Source organism: Erigeron canadensis, chromosome 1 (genome assembly GCF_010389155.1).
Source record: "Erigeron canadensis isolate Cc75 chromosome 1, C_canadensis_v1, whole genome shotgun sequence".
NCBI lineage: Eukaryota > Viridiplantae > Streptophyta > Magnoliopsida > Asterales > Asteraceae > Erigeron > Erigeron canadensis.
The window spans coordinates 51,188,772-51,203,819 of record NC_057761.1 but is presented as its reverse complement, the minus strand read 5'-3'; the positions used below and the strand labels follow the sequence as shown (position 1 = coordinate 51,203,819).

Genomic DNA, 15,048 nt, shown 5'->3' with positions numbered 1-15,048 from the left:
AAATAAAAATATTTTTTATAAATATTAAAAATATATAATATTTTCACTTGACAATTAGCATCTCTTGATTATTTTCACATGGCGCACCGTGCTAGTCATCCAATCAAGTTCCAATCAAATTGAATATTCAATTTGGTTTGAAATACACAAAAGATGAGCAACAGTTCGCTGACGTCATCACCGGCACGATCTTCGATATCGACGACGGCGATCATCGGAGGCAACGCTATATCGTCGTCATTAGGCGGCGATGACGTCAACTTCCCAAGCGATTTGATTACCATCCAAGATCGTAAAGATGAGGCTCTTCGAGGTTTTTATTATAAAAAAAACCCCTAATTTTAAACTTCACCATATTTGTTTTTGTGTTTGTATGTGTAGATTTTGGTGATATTAATTTTTACAAAATCTAGTGTATAGAATTTTATAATTGACAGACTAAATGTTGTCTCTAATCATAAGAATAGCAAGTACATAAAGTTGAATAATTTTTTGTAATGAGTTACTACAATATACATGTATCTTGTTATGATAGACATTTATTTCTGTATCCGTCTTGAAATCGTAAGTATTCAAAGTCTAATTATAACGAATTAATGGATTATGTTGTGAATACTAGTAATGTATATTGCAACATTCATACTCAGTTACTAGTTGAGTTAGTTACTTCCACACATTAGAAACCCATTCGTCTACTTATAGTAATGTACAATTCATGAGCTTATACGTAGAAGAAGTTGCAAAAGATGAAATTGTAGCCAAGTTTTATGTTGTTAGTGAATAGTCCTAGCTTTTTTTCTTTGTACGGGGGGATTTTTGAAGAAGAACGTATGTACAAATATTAACTGATTTTGTGTTGCAATACTGCAGCTTTAAAGTCCGAATTGACAGCCGCACTAAACAAGGAAGTTAGAACGTTGGATGAAGATAGTTGGATGTTTGAAGGACCTCGTTCTCGTATTCACCTTATATCAAGACCAGGTGAAAACCCAATCTGTTTGTATTGTTTTTAAGTTACAAAATTTAGATGTCGTCTATAGGCACCAGAGGCGGAGGGGGGCAAAAATAAAAATTTGACCTGAAAATATGATGGCATAATGAGCTAAAAACATACGAGTAATAATTACATAAATATGATAGAAAACTCAAAAATTTTTGGGCTGTCGGTCTGCCCATGTCTGTAGCCCCTGCCACAATACCAAACATATAATTTAACCATGTACCAGAAATACCTTCCAAACTTGGCTGGTCACTTGCTCTTATTACCCCTTTTTAGAATAAATTCCTGGACATAGAAAGGAAATATGCATTCTTGAGGGAATACAGCATTGCTGCTTTAACTATATACAAAGAAAATCATGTCAATTAAGTGTTAAACCACATTCCATTTGGTCAAGTGCCTTAAAAAAGGTTACATGTAAGTAGGCATCTTCCCTTTTAAGTTTTTAATGGTTAAAAAGATTAAAAATTCTACAACTTTCAGGTGGTCTACTAAGCAAGCATGCAGAAACAATGAAGCATAAATTGGCTACCCTGAAAAGGAATCAAAGTGCTTCAATCAAGTAGGAACATTCTCTTCTATAATGGCATATTACAACGCCATTCAACTCGATGTTGAGTCAGTTTGAAGTGTTGCAATTCAAATGGAGCTCAGCAGTTGATACTAGTAGATTATCATGAACTTTTGTACCAGCTTATGAGCACTAGCATTTTTAGCCATGAAACTTGCTAAAAGTGTAGCAATTCCGGATCTGGGTATGGATATTCATGTGATTGATGTATTATACCATTCATTGAATTGAATGTAACATTTGGGAAGTTGAAAAGCTTTGGTGTTTGTTCTTACTTTTTTTTATATGTTTATTATAGTTTAACCTGCATAAATAAGTTTAATCGAACAGATATAAGAAGTCACTGCGTAATGGTGAACTTGCTGCTGTAGTTATCTTCATTGGTTCTAGGAGAATGCTCACCACCAATGCCCAAAAAACACTGGCGAAAATCTGGTTTTATTTCACAAGGTAATGGTCTATGAGAGAATTACCACACAAGCTTAACACGCAGGTCAGGGTCAATTGTTCATCATTTCAAGTATTGCTAAATAGCAATTTCTGAATTAAAGATCTTAAACACATCATGATCCAAGCACGTGGTTTCACTATTGCATATAATCTAGTGAATTTCCATAAATGCATCTTGAGATAGTTGACAGAAGTTAAAGAGAACCAAGTGACATACAAATACTAAATCCCTAATGTTTTACCATCTCCAGGCTAATCAATAAAAAGAAAATCTATACAAGCGGTTAATTTATGTCTATAACCTTTCTCTGCTAGAAATTCAAACATGTATACCCACAGTGATCTTGAAAATAAATCTGTATCACCAACAAGTGATCCGTAGACACTTGCATAAACATGTAAAGCATCCACATCCACAACTGCATCCACATCTGCATCTCAAACATGGAGAGCATTTAGGTAATTTCACATCTGGGCATTTCGGTTTTGGCAACCTGCAACAGCACCAATTCCAATTCAGACGACAGCAGCGAGGTTGCAAACACTCCAGGTCACAACATTTCGGACACCGAGGTTTCGGACAGTCCGGGCAGCTTGGCTTCCCGAATTTTATACAACAGCAATTAGCGGTTGACTTCCCAGATTTTGACTTTTTTGATATTCGGAACTTTTGTTTAATCTTTGTAAGTCGGCTTTTTGTGGTCACGGTTTCCATGTCATATATGAACTTGTAAAGATGACGGATGTAGTCGGGGTAGAGTTCTAAGTTGCAATGCCCACCTCCTTTGATCCATAACGGTTCATATGGGTCCTTGGCCATTTTCCACAGTCGATTCCCGTGTAGCCAGTTTACAACATCGTCATCTGTACCCTGTCAGATTTACATCAAGAAACCAGGCCAATGTCAACTCAGAACACAAATACTAATATATGGAAAAGAAGTATATAAAAGAGTGGTGAGTCCTTCTGGCTTTATCCTCCCTAGAGATAGCGGCAGAAGCTTAATTTTCAGTCAATAATATTTAGATAACGCATTTGTAGTCCAACTTAACACGTGCTGGCAAGAATCATCAATGTCACATGATGAAAAAATTGTGCTTTTTTGTGCAAAACTACCACAGAAAAAACATTAAATTCAAAACTATACAAAAAGGATTTTCGGAGGGGGCCTTATATGATTCTGGAACTCTTAACTTCACATAAATGATAAAGAGTACTGCTATAACCTTCTGCAAACATGCCCACAAATATACCTATGTCATTCATTTACACATTTAACTTCAAAGTCTTTTAACATGTTTGTAAGAGAAACTAGTAGAACGATAAATACATACCCCAAAGGAAACACCAAGAATTTTACCCCTATAGTGAACTGGTTCATAGACGTACATTTATATATTGATATTAGTTGCTCATTTAGCTTTTATAGCTTAGTTTATCAGTCTATTTTTCTGACAATGAAACTAGCTTTAGTTGATTAATAAATAAAAATACTGTCGGTGCACTAACAGGCCCAAATCACTAAATTGAACTTTATATGAAAACTCAAAAGGTACAATTGTACAAAGCAGTTCCTTTAAGATACGAAAGGGGCGAACTTACATGTATCACAAGTGTGGGGGACTTCACCTTCCGGATTTTGTTAACATTCTGCAATTAGGAAAATGGTTAAATAGTTTTCGGTTCATCAACAAGATATACACACAATTTCCCTTCAATCTTAATATCAGATCATTAGAACCTTATTAAGGGTAATAATAAACTAGAGGACTGAAAATCATATTTACCTTGTATATATCAAAGCAAAATCTGCAGTTGACATGACAGACGACACGAAGGCCAGAAAGAATTGCACTGTGTAACACAACACCTCTTAACCTTGGTAATTTTGAAGCCAGGTGTAATGTGGGGCCACTTCCGACCGACTGTCCATAGAGAATCAAGTCTTCCTGGCCAACTCCATACTCTGTTTGAAGGCACTCGTATACGGCCTCAATGTCTGCATATGTATTAAGCTCACTTGGCTGAAAATTACAAAATGAAAACAGATATCTGGATTATTTGAGGAGTCACAAGAAAATTAAACACTTGACTGAAGACGGCTTTTTTTGGACATTTGGTAACACACATGTTTAATTTTGCATATTAATGTCTAATGTGGCGGTCGAGATCTTCTTTAGGGGGAAGTTCGGATGTGTATTTTACAAGTGATTATCTGATATTAAATAAACAGGATCATACGTAATAAGTAGGGTTGTAGACAGTGCTTGCGAAGCTGAAAGGACACTTTTAGTGGAAAAATGAGACCTTTGTGAAATGAACGTGAAAATCTCGAATTAGATTAAAATAAGTGATATGTAGGTAGTTGATTAGATAATCAATTTAGTTGCAGCCAGTATGAAATTGAGTAATTGGCCCTACAGATTCGACGGCTAAGATGACTTCAAGTATTAGTAATCAGATAATCAATCAAAATTCAAATCCAAATACCCACTTAATAAACTACAAAATGATCATATTGGTATTTAAAATCAAGTAGAATTTGCTTAGCTTACAATAATCATGATGTATGCATCTTTTGTTATGCAAGAGTGGTTAATATCATTAGTATTAGACAAAAGACAACAATGAAGATGACTGACTTACCTTGCCAGTTGACGCTCCATAGCCTGAATAATCATATCTGTGAAAGATGACAGCGAGACAGAAAGCATATCATTATCATTCGAATTGTATTCAAATGCCCCTAAAGATCAGCCACTAAAACAATCTTTTTATCCAAAATACATCTAGCCTAAAAGTTCTGAAAAAGCCATGTATTCAGGAAGTAAAAACACATAGCACAAGCAAGAACATTAAAACAATATGACAGTAAAAGAGATGACTGCCAAAGTTGAACCTCCAATATTCAACCAAAAAGAAAAAACTTGTAGCATATAGTACAAACATCACAATCTCTATCAAGATTCATCGGCAATTTATGGACCTTTTTTCTTTACCATTTTCAGGGTAACTGATCAGTAAAAAATGTTCACTTTATATCTTTTAACCAAAGACCTGACTGAATAAAGGTGTAAGGAGCAAATAAAGTTAAGAGCTTTCACTTTTCACCTTTTTTACCATTAATACATTAATCTCTCCACAATATACATTTAACCTACCATTGCCAGGGCATAACCCAAAAGAAAAAAAATTGGATAGATGATTGATGGACAACGGAGCATAGCGGTGACTACACACGAAACATGAAAATAACACGGTATCGTTTTTACATGACACGTAGCTAGCTATTCAGATTATCTACCATAGATATCTTGTAATGATTCTTTACATTTAAGCAAAAATCCTTGAATCATAAAATCCAAATTCGTTTCAATATTATGATAATGAGTAAATATAGGCACCAGAAAAAAAGCACCTAAAATCCAAAACCCATCACATCAAAGAGCACAAGAAGTAAAATCAAATCAATATCATGATCCAAAAAAGTAAATTATTTATTCTGTTCTTTATCTAGTTGTTTCCTATTGTCTTTGAATAGTAAACAACTTACTTATAGGTAGAGATTTTATGCAAATATAGTTCATCTTGGCATTACAACTGCATTTTAAAATTGCAAATAAAAAGAATCTGTGTTGAAATCTAAAACAACAAACAGATATCACAAAATTTGCAATTTAGATGTGACATTCAAACTTATATGTTTTATTTAGGAACACCCAATATACATATTACCAAAAGATCATAGATAAAGATCAAAACTTTATAATAAAATATAATGGAAATAAAAAATAAAAGCCCATTACATTAAGGATCACATAAAGCTAGATAAGATCATCACCAGACACCACCACACACATAAACACTTGCAAAGATTCAAGATATCATTGTTATTATGATATCTTTTGCAAAAGCAAAACAGACAAAAACAGTAAGTAACTAGCAACCTCAAACAAAATTATACAAATGCTGATAATTAAGGGAACATTAATATAAAGAAAAAGTTAGGTAAGAAACATTGAAGATAAAAACTGACCCCATAAGATTGACTCTGAGATTGGCTTTGAGTTGAACAAATAAGTCAAACAGTTGACCCAAATCAGCAGCATTACCATGAGAATACAATAGGGTAAGTCTTGCATATGGATTCTTAAGGTAAAAAGCTACAATCTTGTTCCCTCTTCTAGTTTTTAGAGACAACACATCAACTGAACATCCATCATCAATGCCACCAGCTGCTGATGTCAGTGGCAATAAAGATGACGTGTAAACAGCTGTTAACTTGCCATCTTCTTGTTTCTTTATCTGGTATGTGGCTGGAGATGGTGGAAAGAAGGCAAATTTGGCACTCAAATTAGATATTACACAACCCATCCACCACCACTGTTATAACATAATTATCGTGAATATGCTACTCATGTATATAAGTTTATATATTTTGTAAATACTTTTTTAGGCAAAAAGATTTGTGGGTTTTTTTTAGAAATGGCTAAATATATCTGGGTTTTGATGGGCTTCTTAGATAGGTGAAATGGGTATTGAGTTTAGCTAAAAAGATGACATCTTTACTTGTGTTTTTTTCAAAAATTAAAAAATAAATAAATAAACAAATTAGCCTAAAAGATTTGTGGGTTTTTATGGGTAATATGGAAAATGATTAAATCTAGCTGGGTTTTGAAAGATATGAACTGGGTATCTAATTCTAGCTAAAAAGATGACATTTTTACTTGTAATTTATACTCTCTTTTTTTTCTTTTTTCATTCAAGGCCAAAAGATTCGTGGGTTTTTCTGGGTTTCACTAAAAATGGCTAAATCTAGCTGGGTTTTGAGATTGCTGAATAGGGAGACTGATCTTGGTTAAAAAGATGACATTTTTTTACATGATCTTTTTACAGCTTTTAACCAGAATAAGCAAAAAAGATTTGTGGGTTTTTCTGGGTTTCCAAAAATCTATCTGGGTTTTGAAAGATATGAAGTGGGTATCTGATTTTCAGAATCTTTAACAGAAAAAAGCAAAAAGCCTAATATAATGACATTTTTACAGCTTTTTTTAGAGACAGAAAGAGATGCACGGCGGAGAGAGAGAGGGGTAGGGAGGAGGAAGGTGGTGGTGAAGAAGGAGATGCAACTTTTCAAGAACATGAAGTTGATGACTTCATTGCGTGTCAGTTTTAACAGATTGTGGGGCCCACTTTTACTACCATTTGTATGTCTAAACGACAAATTTATTTTCAACAGTACTATACAAAGACACAAGAGTGTATAAATATTGAATAATGGCACTAGCATACTTTTTACGCATTATTTACTTGTACGATATTATGTATTTTCATGAAAATAAAAATAAAAAATACAACAGATCTAAAACTTGATAATGATATATGATAAATAAATAAATAATTATGATTAAAAAATAAGTAAAAAAAAATAGAATCCATATATTTACATTTAACAATAAGTTTTTAAACATATATTTAAACCTATCAAACTAACTAATTACGTATAATAACTTAGATTTATAAAATGTACAACTTATTTTTTCATCCTTCATTTTGTTGCCTTGGAAATCATGACCATCATGATCTTCAAAAATCTTGTGGTTTTGGTCCTTTTGGACCTTAGAACGTTTGAACGTTAAAGCTTAAAGCCCAAATCTTGTCCCATTTTGTATGACGTGTGAATATCTCAATATTAATAGGATACAGAATTTAATATAATATATTAAATATCTTAGAATACGAGGAGTGGGGCTCAGGAATCCTCACATGGGTCCCCCACACCCACCTAAGGCTTGACACGAAACCTGTTAACACGACATGACACGACATGTTCTTAACAGGTTTCGTGTTTGACCTTAACAGGTTTCGTGTCTTAATAGATCCGGATCTGTTAAGATTCGAGTCTTAACATATCCGGACCTGTTAGGACCTGTTAAGATTATACATATATATAAAATACTACGAATTGATATTATGATTTAATATATGATTTTTATAAGGCAAATGTCCATGAATTTTTATAATATAAGGATTATTATTGTTATATAATAGTTGAGAATTGTAAGAATTTTTGTATCGTTAAGGTTTTTTTTTTAATATTAGTTAAAAATTCTATAAAATATATGTTAATAGGTTTCTTAACAAGTCTTAACAGGTGCACCTGTTAATTTTTGTGTCGTGTTCGTGTTTGAAAAAAATGACACGATTAGTTAACAGGTCGTGTTTGTGTTTCACATTAACAGGTTTGTGTTTTAACAAGTCTGTGTCTTAACAAGTTTCGTGTGACATGTTATGCCAGCCTTACCCCCACCCCACCCAACAAAGAGATGCCAATTTTTTTTTCTTAAAGCGTGACTTCTCTATAGGACTTCCCTTTAATTTTTATTATATGTATTTATATTAACAAAATTTATCAAAAAAAGGAAACTTAAAAAATGTGTGTATATATTTTTATCTCAGATCTCCACCTTTGAGGCTCCCTCTTTTTTCTCCCTCCCCTGTTCAGATCTCCACCGCCACACCTCATTGGAGCCACCACGTGATCAAGAATGTGTGTGTATATATATATATATATTTCTATCTCAGATTTTCGGCTCTCCTTTTTTTCCCTCTCCCTGTTCATATCTCAATCACCACCACCGCCTGACCAGCGCCACACCTTACCGAAATAACCACGAAAACCGGGCAATGTTTCAAATCTCCCCCCTCTTCTTCCTTACTAACTGGCACCGCTGCAAGAATATTCATGTATGTGCCATAATATTTATATAATATGAGAAAAAATATTAAAAAATATATATTTTTTTGTTTGGATCAGTTGCCAACAGTCAAAAATAAGACGGTAGAGATGTTTTACAGGTAGAAGATATGTGTCGGAGGTGGGGGATTTTTTTTCCTTTTGTCGCCCTCCGGCGCAGTGTACCAGGCATATGTGGGGCGACGGCGGGGCAAAAGTCCCCCCCACTCCTCACAGTCTTAGTTCGAGTTCTCAAACTCTTTTATTACAACTTTAACTATAAATATTTTTATCCCATAAAAATTATATCAATGTAATATACGTATAAACACAATTCATTCATACATTTTATATTAATTATTAGTTACATCTATAAAGTCAATTGGTTAAAAGAAAGCTTATGTTATAAAAAAGTTTGGTCATTAGTTAATTATACAAACAAAATTTTTGATGGATTTGTCAATATTCGACCAACCCAAAACTCAAAAAGTTTAGCACCTTTTATATCCTTAATGGGCACCTTTTATATCCTTGATGGGAAGAAAACTTAAAGATGTTAGAGATATTTTTATACTTTGACAAAACTTTGATGTAATTTTAATTGAAAATGGTAAAAATAAAACAAGATGAAAACTTTGTCGGTCTATAACAAATATTTTAATAAACGCGTGACCCAAAATAAAAAAACTTTATAAATAGGTGCCCTCCATATGCATTACCCCTTTGACAATTTATAAATAGTTTTGTTACTAGTAACCTTATATAAAGTCTTTTATATTAAACCTACTTTTGTTAAAACCAACATGTCTGACACGTCAACCTCTCAACTCGTATATTAATTCGATCGACTTTCGTCTGATACAATTGAAATTTCTGACCTAAAATTTGTTGTGGGTCAAGTGAAGGTCGAAGATTTTCAATCAGTCAACCCAATGTAGACTACCCGGGTTGACCCGATTAACAAGTCTGAATTTTGATTAGTTTTGAAGAAAAGTAAATTTCAAGGCATCAAACAAATACCTTATACAAATTCGATCTCCATTAAAAATATCGTATGTGTTAAGTGAGTCTAGTTATTGTACCATTGTAGATGAAAGCAGTGATTGTCTACACCAATGTTTGACTTGGAGCTTGACTCACGTCTAAGACTTTCAATATTATGCATGATTGCCTGAAGGGAAGTGATTAATTCTTCTAACTAAATAGCTTAAAAATTTTCTTAACTATTGAATGGTGTCATGTGAAAAAATCAAGGGGCAAAATTAGGAAAGAAAATCAGTGGATACCACATGTCACATTATTAAAATGTTAGGAGAATTTTTAGGCTATTTAGTTATGAGGATTTATCATTTTCCTTGCCTTAAACAGAATTTCTTTGTCTTATACCTATTCGATTTGGAAAATAATTAATCAACTTAATTAACTCATATGCTTGAAAATCAACTTAAAACTTTAAGAATTTGACATGTAAATTCCACTAGTTATCTTTCATAATCTTCTCCCTTATTTTTTCACATGTCATCATCATATAATTAGGTTAATTTTTAAGTATACAAATTATGTTGATTTATATTATCCATTCGATTTTGTTTGTTGAAATTACCAACATGATTACTTATTCATTGTAGAAGACCACTAACCAATTAGCTCAAGTCTAATAAATTCACTTCAGGGGGGGCATACTAGCATCCAAGACCGATGCCACAGTGCACCGGTTGACTCATAAGTTGGTTTGCTAAGCCAACAACATTGGCGCATCTATTGAGTAATTCCTGTGAAGCGACGAGCGAGTAATGAGGAGTGGATCTTGAATTTCAACCTCAACAACTATAATGCCGTTAAAAATGTATTATTATTATTATTATATTTATTTATTTTTATAAGTATTAATCTGTACTACATTATAAAACATTTGTTCCGTCAAATTTTTTCAACTTTTCAGCCATTCATTTTCATCCCTCTCTTCAAATCTCAACCACTCATTTTTTTTCGCTCTCTTCCATAAATAATTTTATTCCTCTAACAATTCATTCAAAATATTTTATCTCAAAAACCGTACATCGATAAATTATAAAAATTATATGGGTGTTCTTAAAATTTAATGTTTTTTCATTAGAGATGTTATTCAAGAAACTTTCGACTAATTTTTAAATCTGAGGGCGAAGCCCGTACAACTAAGACATTTGACTATCACATTATATGACCAATCACCTCCTATGACACTCTATGACCTATCACCTTTACCATCTCACTGTTACAACACGCAAGTAATTTATCTCGTGAAAGTAAGAAGATGTTGTTGGCATGGATATATCAATTTAGAAATGTTGACGTGGATAAAGGAAATGGGGAAGGATTTAGATTCACATGTAAGATCAAACTATTCATTGTTGTGATGATTTCACTTTAATTTACGGGGATTATGACATATGAATGTAACCACCTATGACAAAATGGTTATGTAATGTAGTAATCTACTCAGGTGGTTATGTAATCTATGCATCTATGTTTTTTTTGTTATACAATGTAAGGACCTTTTTATTTGGGTCAATCAATGTAAGAACATATGTATTTTTTTTTGCTATACTATGTAAGGTCCGTACATACTTTACATAGTATAGCCCAAAAAACACAGGTGCATACATTACATAGTCACCCGAGTAGATCACTACGTTACATAACCATTTTGTCATAGGTTATATTCATATGTCATTATCCCTAATGTATATGTTACCGACATATAATATGACTTAAAACTTTCTTACTGACAAGTAATAAAGATGTGTCTTTTAATAAGTTGGTATACTAAAATTTAACTAAAAGATGTGTCTTTTAATATGTTACCTACATATAATATGACTTAAAACTTTCTTCACAACTATGTGTACTAAGGTTTTGAAAGTCAATTTATTAGGTGCACGACACATGATACGTATTAATACTTCGTACATGTCATCATAGCTACATTTTTTTGGAAACACATAACGTATGAATTACCAGTTAAGCATGAAAGACTTCTATAGTGTATTTCAGATCTTAAAAACATGAGACATGGAAAAAGAACTACTCCGTATATTGTTGGGCTGCATGTCTTTTGATTTTTGAAGCCCATATTCACTCATATAACTTACGTAATTACGTTTCACAAGTTGGGTAATAGTAGCTTCTTCGCTTCTTGGACCATTTCAGCTTAAAGTTCTGCTTGTGATTTTCTCAAAGAGAAATATTAAGAGATCATATTTCAATCCTAAAAATTATTATTATTATTATTATTATTATTATTATTATTATTATTATTATTATTATTATTATTATTATTATATAAATGAAAAAACGAATTTAGAATTATCTTTTTAATCTTATTAACTAGTTTTAATATTATAATAAAAAGAAAAGGAATTAAAAAAAAAATCTTCCACCCATCAATTTGAAAACTTTTTGAAAAACTCTGCTTAAAAAACTCATTGGCGCTTTTTAGCAAATACTAGATTGGTGCCCGCACAATGCAGCGGTAGTAACGGCGACGATAGATGGTGTGGTTATTAACGTAAAAGTAATTTCATTGTGGTCAGAGATTTGATTAATTGTTGCCCGGGATATGAAATGGGGGATGATGTTGATTTTTTTTAAGATAACTTTAGTCACAATCTATAAAATATAAATAAATATGTATTAAGATGGAGGGTAAATGTGTCATTTTAATTTCTTAAAATTAAGGAGGGGGAGAGAGTTTATTTTATAAAGGAGTATAAATAAAAGCTTAATATATTCTTTGACGGGCATTTATGACATCAAATAATATATTTCAACATAAAAAGGTGAGATCGTGCCAATAATACTCTTTACCATATGGTTGAAGTAGGGGTGGGCATGGGGCTAGTGTCGTCCCATACCGGTCCCTGTACGGACGATACTGATCCCGAAATTAACCAAAAGTGGGTATTGATCCCAGTCCCATATAATCGGTACGGGGATTGGTACCGAATCTGTACGAGGCCAGAATTTCGGTACCAAATCCCGACTAGCACCGAATTTTTGGCATATTAACAAAAGTCACATGATTATAACGATTCTTCATATTTGTCTTCTTGTAAAGATATATAACTAAATCCACACTTGGTATACAAAGCTTTATCTGGTTAGTATCAAAATAAGAGTATCCTTTTCTTCTTAAAAAATGATATTGCATATTCTTGATTCAAAGAAGAAAATCAGAAGTAGAAGGCCAAAGCAAATTGTTTACAAGGTGAAAGGTGAGTGACAATGCAAGATATTAGGTACAAATAATTAATGATTATCAGAAGATTCAAGACCATGTTTTATATATAAAGTATACCAATCTTAAAATAGTGTAGCTAAATAATCCAAAACATAAGTACAAACATACACTTTTGGGACTTTTAAACTAGCTTTGGATTTTCGGGAATTTCCCGATACCGGTATCGTTTGGTATCGATCCCACAAATTCTCAAAAGTGGGTACCGGTACCGATCGGGATTCGGTACTATTTTTCGGGACCAAGATCGAGACGGTCCCGAAACGGGATCGGGATTTGAGATTTAGCTCATCCCTAGGTTCAAGAGATGATGAAACATTTCAAGAAAAGAACTTCAAAGAATTGTCATTTAAGAGGTCAAACTTATCACATGTGAGTAAAAACCAATGATAAATCAAACAGTTACACTAACATCGTTCGTTAAAAACTCAAATATGTTACTAATAAATATTCTATCTCATGAACTATAAAAACTTCAACATGTTAAAAAAATGTACTTTGTCCCATCCCAAATGTTTTTTTCCACCCCATTAAATCATCATTCTTACAATTCAAACAAATCCCTTTTATATGTATCTTCTTAGTGAAAAAAACTTTTAAGTGTTAGATTTATTTAAAAAGAGCTTTCTATAAAACTTTTAGAGAAAAAGTCATATGCCAATAAAAAGAAAATTATTATAGGTAACTGTCATTAGTGATATTCTAACACTTTGTGAGTCTATCTTATATAATCACGAAAGTTCATCAAAACTTATTAATATCACACAATACTATAACTTTAAGTTTTTTACGTAATAAGATATAACATAGAAGGTAACAAAAAATTTTTAGTATAAAAGTTATACATCACACAATTATTTACAACATGGTCCGCAATAAATTTATACAATAGTTATACATCACACAATTATCCTCTTAGATCGTTATTCGTTAGTAACTCGACTAATTCTTTATGCTAAATCACTTTATTTACTATGAAAAATAATTCTAAACAACAAGGCCTATTAGCTCAGCTGGTTAGAGCGTCGTGCTAATAACGCGAAGGTCGCAGGTTCGAGACCTGCATGGGCCAACTTTAATTGTTTTTTTAGTTATATTGTTCTTTTTCTTTTTCTTTTTTTTTTTCTTTTCATAATTGCATTGTAACTTTTCTGTCAGCTTCCTTTAAACTTATATCATAATGCCGTGTAAATAAAACACACAATTTGTGAAATGTGTATCTATTTATAATCTATCTATACATCCGCGTACAGTCGTACACATTACAAAAGCAAATACTTATAAAAAATTATGAGTTGGTTCAAACCGGAAATGTATTATTCTTTCATCGGCTGTTTTTCCTTATGACCAGGAAGAAGTAACTCGAACCACATGACTTGAAAAAACAAAAAAAACATTTGACATGGATCGCTTAACTGAACCATAAATCACGAATTAATGATGAACCAAACGAATAATAGGCTAATTATAACTGAATCACAATAAACCAAAACCTTCATCAACCACAATTAGATTACGAACTCATAATTTGTTGGCTGCTTTAATTGCAAAGTTGGATGTAAAAGTAGGTAAACTGGTAAAGCCAAAACTTGATGTCTGTATATAACTTGAAGTTTGATGGGGTAGCGCTTGTTTGGTAGGCGATGAGAGTTGTACATACTCATCTTTTAGACCAAGGGTTTTAGGAAAACTTGATAGTTGATACGCCTGATTTTAAGTACACTTAGAGTTAAATGTATGTAATTGTGTAAACCATTTTGTAGTTTGACTTGCGCCTAGAAACATTGTAATCAAGGCCGGATCTTAGCATGTTCAACATGTGCTTAGGAACAAGTTTCATATTTCTATTATTTATATATGAATAATAATAATAAATCAGTCATTATTTGAGTTGTGTTACTTAATGTTAAAGTGTGATGAATTTTCAGTATGTGAGCGAACTTGCTTGGCGAAGAAGAGTCGGGCGCGCTAGACCCCTCTCTTCTAGCAGAAGTTCTCACGGATTGATTTGTCCC

At 32.6% G+C, this 15,048-nt stretch overlaps 2 protein-coding genes, 1 long non-coding RNA gene and 1 other non-coding gene across 4 annotated transcripts; 3 read left to right on the top strand and 1 right to left on the bottom strand.

Moving 5' to 3' along the window:
- LOC122584851 (protein SAMBA) lies at window positions 1-1,845 on the top strand. Its single transcript, XM_043756922.1, has 3 exons — window positions 1-313; window positions 871-981; window positions 1,484-1,845. The coding sequence occupies exons 1-3, from the start codon at window positions 154-156 to the stop codon at window positions 1,564-1,566; spliced, it is 354 nt and encodes a 117-aa protein (XP_043612857.1). The 5' UTR covers window positions 1-153; the 3' UTR covers window positions 1,567-1,845.
- A 335-nt stretch (window positions 1,846-2,180) lies between these two features.
- Window positions 2,181-7,155, bottom strand: LOC122585150 (alpha/beta hydrolase domain-containing protein 17C-like). Its single transcript, XM_043757260.1, has 5 exons — window positions 6,058-7,155; window positions 4,668-4,704; window positions 3,809-4,045; window positions 3,624-3,671; window positions 2,181-2,892 (listed from the first exon to the last, which is right to left on the bottom strand). Exons 1-5 carry the CDS (start codon window positions 6,393-6,395, stop codon window positions 2,383-2,385), a joined length of 1,170 nt encoding a protein of 389 aa, XP_043613195.1. The 5' UTR covers window positions 6,396-7,155; the 3' UTR covers window positions 2,181-2,382.
- Window positions 5,956-7,326, top strand: LOC122585151. The gene is made up of 2 exons (XR_006321664.1): window positions 5,956-6,176; window positions 7,067-7,326. It is a non-coding gene; the product is annotated as an uncharacterized LOC122585151 (long non-coding RNA).
- Window positions 7,327-14,031: 6,705 nt separating this feature from the next.
- On the top strand, window positions 14,032-14,105 carry TRNAI-AAU. Its single transcript has one exon. It is a non-coding gene; the product is annotated as a tRNA-Ile (tRNA).
- The last annotated feature ends 943 nt before the right edge of the window (window positions 14,106-15,048 follow it).

Bases quoted from the DNA above. Each gene is read 5' to 3' on its own strand.
- LOC122584851 (XM_043756922.1), top strand. From the start codon at position 154: ATGAGCAACAGTTCGCTGACGTCATCACCGGCACGATCTTCGATATCG. The intron at 314-870 runs GTTTTTATTATA...GCAATACTGCAG, and splicing joins TAAAGATGAGGCTCTTCGAG to CTTTAAAGTCCGAATTGACA. The intron at 982-1,483 runs GTGAAAACCCAA...TACAACTTTCAG, and splicing joins TCACCTTATATCAAGACCAG to GTGGTCTACTAAGCAAGCAT.
- LOC122585150 (XM_043757260.1), bottom strand. From the start codon at position 6,395: ATGGGTTGTGTAATATCTAATTTGAGTGCCAAATTTGCCTTCTTTCCA. The intron at 4,046-4,667 runs GTAAGTCAGTCA...TGTAATTTTCAG, and splicing joins ATGGAGCGTCAACTGGCAAG to CCAAGTGAGCTTAATACATA. The intron at 3,672-3,808 runs GTAAATATGATT...TCCTAATTGCAG, and splicing joins TTTGCTTTGATATATACAAG to AATGTTAACAAAATCCGGAA.